Source organism: Colletotrichum chrysophilum (genome assembly GCF_026319265.1).
Source record: "Colletotrichum chrysophilum strain AFK26 chromosome Unknown scaffold_1, whole genome shotgun sequence".
Lineage (NCBI taxonomy): Eukaryota > Fungi > Ascomycota > Sordariomycetes > Glomerellales > Glomerellaceae > Colletotrichum > Colletotrichum chrysophilum.
The window spans coordinates 1,472,479-1,478,692 of NW_026517288.1; the positions used below are offsets into that span (position 1 = coordinate 1,472,479).

The 6,214-nt window shown below is 54.3% G+C and overlaps 3 protein-coding genes across 3 annotated transcripts; 2 read left to right on the forward strand and 1 right to left on the reverse strand.

Moving 5' to 3' along the window:
* Positions 1-38: 38 nt before the first annotated feature.
* On the forward strand, positions 39-615 carry URC1 (putative GTP cyclohydrolase; the record flags this gene model as incomplete). The annotated part of the gene is made up of 4 exons (XM_053173368.1): positions 39-83; positions 133-288; positions 336-347; positions 469-615. The coding sequence occupies 4 exons, from the start codon at positions 39-41 to the stop codon at positions 613-615; spliced, it is 360 nt and encodes a 119-aa protein (XP_053043074.1).
* Positions 616-3,783: 3,168 nt separating this feature from the next.
* Positions 3,784-4,933, forward strand: RPS1 (ribosomal 40S subunit protein S1B; the record flags this gene model as incomplete). Its single annotated transcript, XM_053173369.1, has 5 exons — positions 3,784-3,797; positions 3,902-3,986; positions 4,043-4,068; positions 4,226-4,727; positions 4,790-4,933. The coding sequence occupies 5 exons, from the start codon at positions 3,784-3,786 to the stop codon at positions 4,931-4,933; spliced, it is 771 nt and encodes a 256-aa protein (XP_053043075.1).
* Positions 4,934-5,556: 623 nt separating this feature from the next.
* On the reverse strand, positions 5,557-5,781 carry IMO32 (Abhydrolase domain-containing protein imo32; the record flags this gene model as incomplete). The annotated part of the gene is given in 2 exon segments (XM_053173370.1): positions 5,557-5,570; positions 5,586-5,781. The coding sequence occupies 2 exon segments, from the start codon at positions 5,779-5,781 to the stop codon at positions 5,557-5,559; spliced, it is 210 nt and encodes a 69-aa protein (XP_053043076.1).
* Between the last annotated feature and the right edge of the window lie 433 nt (positions 5,782-6,214).

Consider the following 6,214-nt stretch of genomic DNA (forward strand, 5'->3'; position numbering starts at 1 on the left):
GTGGGCTGACTGTGTACTGTTTCGGTGATCCCGCCAAGATGTCAGACGAGTCGGTGCGGTTGGCATTGCGCATCCACGATGAGGTTTGCAACATGGACTCCGGCAATGACTTCCCCGCTTACAGTACCCTAGTGCAACGGCAGTGATGTCTTTGGATCTGACATCTGCACCTGTCGTCCTTATCTCATCTTTGGCATTGAAGAGGCGGTCAAGGAAGCGCAGAATGGTGGTAGCGGCGTTGTGATATACTTCAGGAAAGAAGGCAGAGCTCTCGGTGAAGTCACCAAGGTGAGTAACTAGCGTGCCTTCATTCAATGTGAACAAAGCTGACACAGAGCTATAGTACCGTGAGTGTACCCTGAGTTGCGCGCCCGTGCCTGATTGAACTAAGCGCAGCTGCCGACCTGTCGCAGAACGTTTGTAAGATAGATGCTGACGGGGAACACAGTCGTGTACAACGCTCGTAAGCGGGGTGAAGACCGGGCTTCAGACTACTTCAAGAGAACCGAGAACATTGCAGGTGTCAAGGACATGCGTTTCCAAGCCCTGATGCCGGATATCCTCCACTGGCTTGGAATCCGCAAGATCGATCGCATGCTCAGCATGAGCAAGTGAGTAGAGGCTTCTCCCAGCGAAGCCGTCGTACCGCTAACAGGTCATTTCCAACAGCATGAAGCACGACGCCATCGTGGGACAAGGGTGAGCGATGAGTTTCACGTCCAGAAACGTCGATGGGATTGCGCTGACAGTATCTGCAGGATTCCCATCCATGAGCGGGTAGAACTCCCAGAGGAATTGATACCGGCAGATTCCCGAGTCGAGATAGACGCGAAAATCACCGCAGGCAAGCCAACACAAGTAAACTGCGAACCATTCTGAGTGCTGACATCAGAGTCTAGGGTACTTCACCGCTGGAAAGCGTATGACGGAAGAAGAGCTGAGGGCTGTGCAGGGTCGGCTCTGGGAAGAGTATGTTCCCCCAGGTTGGAGACAATTCATCGACCGCTGACATGCCCGCAGTATTGACCACTAGGCACCACATCCAGAAACCACTAGGCACCACATCCAGAAACTTGGGCCGGTGGTGCGTTGAACGAGTAAGGGAGCAGCGTGGAAACAAAGGTGCCTCAATGCTGAGCAAAGACCAGCTGTGTTATTGACCCTCCCCATGTAACTACCGCATCATCGCCGGTCTCCGGATGGATGGGGCGAGTAAATGTTGGACCTGCGGGTGATAAATCATTCCCTTTCCCCTGGTTGTGTCGGCGGCATGAAGAAGAGGGGTGCAGCGGAAGTCGGGTAGGAATGTTGCTGCGGCATCGTCGCATGTACTGGCAAGCTGGCGGTTTAGGGACGGGAAGGCCCCATATATAGTAACGGACGCCATTGGGTTAGATATCTCCCGGTGAGCTAATTGACACGAGACGTCACTACAACCACGTAACATGGTCGTCGCACCACCAACGCGCGTGAGGAAACTAGGCCTGGCCTGGCCCGATCCGCATGTGCTGTATGTGTATGTGTATGTGTGCGTGTGCGTGTGTGTGTGTGTGTGTGTGTGGGGTTAATTGTGTATGAAAAGACTTGCCAAGGAGCAGCGACGCATGTACCGCTCCCAGCTTCTCCAGTTCCATGTCGTTGACCGGTGCGGTGCAATGGCGGTGTTCAGCCGGGATTGGACTCGACTTCCCGGGAATGGGCGGGAAATGGCGGGAACTGGTCAGCCAAACGGTTAGCCACCCCACAGTAGCTGCATGTGTGATGCCGGCCATGCATGGCCTTTGCGTGTAAGTGCCCAAACAGACGCTCACCGACCCATACAACTCTAGACACATAGTTGGGAGCCGGTCCCATCAGGCACCGGCCATGTGGCCCAATGAATGCACGCTTAGCCCGTCAGCGGAAAACCATCGACCAGGCTCGGCCCCTCGTGGACCGATGCTCCCGCCAGGTAGCCGGGCTTGATGGCTGTTGATAATGTGCATGATATCCGCGTGAGGATGGGGTCAAAGGCAAACATGATTTCCATCCGGCTCATGCTTACTGTAGTTTTGCTAAAACCGATCAATCAACCGTGAGCATTCACGCCTAGCTGGGGTAGCATCCTTCTTTATCCATTCAATCATACGACAATCCACCTGGCAACTATGGCGGCCGTCGCCCGGGATTTGCGAGACGATGACAACATGAGGAGAAGGGAATCATCGCCTCGAGCAGATCGTCGACGCCGACCGAGGCTACTACGAGCCAGTGCAACTGAGCCTTCCATCACAACAACGTCGAATGCCAGTCGTGGTGCCATATCAAGTCCGCAGTCAACTCAGAGAGCTACCGAGTTGCTCAATCGCGTCGCAGTATATTCCGGTCCAGCCCCCGAGTACTCACCCACGTCGGGTGCGGCACCTCCCATGGCATCGTTGAGCGCCGAGGACGTGACCGTGGCGTCCGCCAACCGCTTACAGGGTCACAGGGAGCACCATCCTTGTCCGTGAAGTCCCAGGACGTTGGACAGCAACGAGTTAACTTTGCTGACGACATGCGTTGTCCAGATTCGAACGGCTATTTCAGCTTTCCCAATTTCGATGCCTGGGACGGAGAGCGGCGCAGTGACGGCAAAGAGGAAGATGTTTGAGCAACTCGATGAAGAAGGCGACAACGGCAGGCAGAGTTAAAAAATGTCCGCCCGTCCCAGGAATGAGACGTTTCTGGATGCCTCACGAAAGGCATATGATGACGATGATGACGGGGCCCTACGGGCTGTCCACGATTCTGCATGAGCCGTACGACCTAGCGAGGAATGTCATGGCCTCGGAGGGTGGTTACATGTCAATGGCGAACTGTCTTCTCGACCGAAGAAAACGAGCCTGAAGACAAGGTAGGGGGTTTTATCGTGGTTTTATGCTGCATCGGCGAATGCGCAACGAAGACGGGCACGAGGTGAATGATGGCGAGATGACAATCGCCACCGGGGCTCCTCTTAGGTGGTTGTATGGTCTGGGTGGGGAAGTAAGGACAGAAACACCATAGGTCAACTTCACCGGTCATAACAGGACGGACAACACCACTTGGGTAGAGTGAAGGAGGGATCATGGGCATCACACCTTCTGCAAGAGGGATGGATGGATGGCGGCTAGCAAATAATTGCGGAAGCCTTGAGAATTGTACTTTTCTGCTGGATACCCAGGTGAAGGATGGCGTCAGATAATCAATGCCTTCTGTTGGCGCCATTGTGGGAGTCGAGATTCTTCATTGTGAAGTTGGATCGTGATAGGCAAATTGTACCATGTTCATCTGAACGTTGTGCTCAACGCGGAGGCGCCCAATCGACCGATCGTCCACGTCCAGCCACACTCTTCATGCGGCCGCAGCCACACCTGGCTGAGCTGTGACATTCACCCACACCACACTACGTACCTACCTACCGAAGGAGGCACTGTCCCCGCAAGGTAGGTAGGTACTTTCTCTGTACCGGGAGTGGGTCTTTGGGGCTGACTGAACAAATTTTTTTCATGATTTTGTGCATCACGTGATTACAGTGCGGGAAGGACCGTGCGTGGTCTCATCCAGTATGGTGTCTCTTGGTGCTGACTTTGGGGCAGGGGCAAGCACAGTGCTGTCCCGGGGTTGCAGGCCGCCTGGATTACATAATTCGAACGGGGCACACTCGCTAAGAATTTCGGCCACACAACCTGCGCTCTCAATTTTATCACCAGCGAAAACACCACCCCTCCAATCTTTCAACTACTCAACGTTCATCCGCCAGACAAATAGCAGCCGCCCAAAATGGCTGTTGGAAAGTAAGCGACATCACTCCTGCAGACAAATAACGATGCGCGCGCCGTCGAGTGTCGCTGCCGTACGCATTCTCGCCGTCAGTTGCTAACCATTCTGCTTTCTCTAGGAACAAGAGATTGTCCAAGGGCAAGAAGGGTCTCAAGAAGAAGACCGTGGACCCCTTCTCCCGCAAGGATTGGTACCAGATCAAGGTAAGGGTCGGCGCAGCCACAATTTCGGCGACATGTAGCTGACAATACCGCGACAGGCCCCGGCCCCCTTCAACGTCAGAGAGTGAGTTCTGCCAGCCCGATGTTCCAACAACCGGATAGCCCGCAGCGACAGAAGACCGACAGCGAACTCGGAGGACACGATCGAGAAGAGGTCGATGGAGGGGGCGCAGACAGGGTTGGAGATGACTTCGCAAGCGGATTGCTGACTCCTTCTGCAGTGTCGGCAAGACCCTGGTCAACAGAACCACCGGTCTGAAGAACGCCAACGATGCCCTCAAGGGCCGTATCTTGGAGGTCTCTCTGGCGGATCTCCAGAAGGACGAGGACCACGCTTTCCGCAAGGTTAAGCTCCGCGTCGACGAGGTCCAGGGCAAGAACTGCCTGACCAACTTCCACGGCCTCGACTTCACCTCCGATAAGCTCCGCTCCCTCGTCCGCAAGTGGCAGACCCTCATTGAGGCCAACGTCACTGTCAAGACCACCGACGACTACCTCCTCAGACTCTTCGCCATCGCTTTCACCAAGCGCCGCCCCAACCAGATCAAGAAGACGACATACGCTGCTTCTTCGCAAATCCGTGCCATTCGCCGCAAGATGACCGAGATCATCCAGCGTGAGGCTTCCACCTGCACCCTCACCCAGCTTACCTCCAAGCTCATCCCCGAGGTTATCGGCCGTGAGATTGAGAAGTCCACCCAGGGCATCTACCCCCTCCAGAACGTACGTTTCAGATCCATATGTGGTGGTGCGCGCAAATTTCAGAGCTGACTCGATGTCCTCAGGTCCACATCCGCAAGGTCAAGCTCCTCAAGCAGCCTAAGTTCGACCTTGGTGCCCTGATGGGTCTCCACGGCGAGTCTGGCACCGACGACCAGGGACAGAAGGTTGAGCGTGAGTTCAAGGAGCGCGTTCTTGAAGAAGTCTAAGGAGCAAGAACTTAGACGGAGGAAGGTTCGGCAGCAGGGAACTCTGGCTCTATCGGCCGGAAAACAAATTCGGCATTGTTTAGGTCGTTGCACATGGCGTAGCATTAAGGCGGCTGCGGGTCTAGGTTACCTCAAAATGGTAAATGGTCAATTCTTCAAGACACTGTGCCGGGTGTGCGCAGCCTCGCTTCCGAATCATGACTGCAAGACTTGGGTTTCGGGATCCGACTGGAGGATATAAAAGAAAAAGGCGTCATGTGTGTATGTGGAATGGACGGACACGTTTTTTGTTGCAGTCCGTTTTCGACCAAGGGCAGACTCTCGCAGTACCACCAATGCGACTTCGTTCCTGGAACAAGCATGGCCCATTGCGGGTTCTCGTGACTGGAGAGCTCGGTTCACAAGGAGCGTCTTTGTGGTGACGTAGTTTGCATCCCATGATTCGGGGCATGTCAAATTGGACCTAGTGTGTGTCTAGATATTTGTCTATTCCATGCCTGTCTACGAATGAATACAACCCTGCCCTATCCTCCTCTGCCACGCACATGCGCTCTATGACGCCTTCCGCTATTCGGGTCCTCTTAGAAACTCGACGACCGCTACGACTCATGCGTGAGTTCTTGCTACGCGACCGGTACTAAGGGGAACTTACCCTGGCGGAAGTCTTCCGGCTTCTCTGATATCACCCAGTGACCGGCGTCGATGTCTGCCAACCGAAACTTGGGGAAGAATTGTCCGATGATGGGCAAAACATCATCCGGTACATACTTGCTTTTGGTTCCGCGGACAAAAAGAGCAGGCTTCTCGAAACGAACCTTGCTCGGATCTTTGTATGGGAAGTCCCCCATGTGGTTCAAAGAACGACCAATGATGTCCAGTGGAACTCGAAACTTTTGCTCCGGCTTCCCTGCTTGGGGCCGACGTAGATTGCCAAGCAGGAATTGACGAATAGGCAGAGACTTATGTCACCGAGTCAATGAAATGTGCGCTGCGTTTGGGCACGGAGAGTCTTACACTTTCATACTCTTTGAGAATCTGGTCCGCCTCTGCCTGCCTGGTGACATTGGCAGATTCGATCCTTCTCATGCCTTGGATATACTTCCCAAAACCACTTTCCAGTACTGCATCCACCGGCGCATTGTCGACCGCGACGATGTCCTTGACGAGGTCAGGCGATTCCAACGCAAGTGTCATGGCAGCCTTAGCACCCCTTCAGAAGACATGGCTCAGTACGCGACATCTCTTTGAAACCTAGTGATCTTTTACTCACATCGAGTGCCC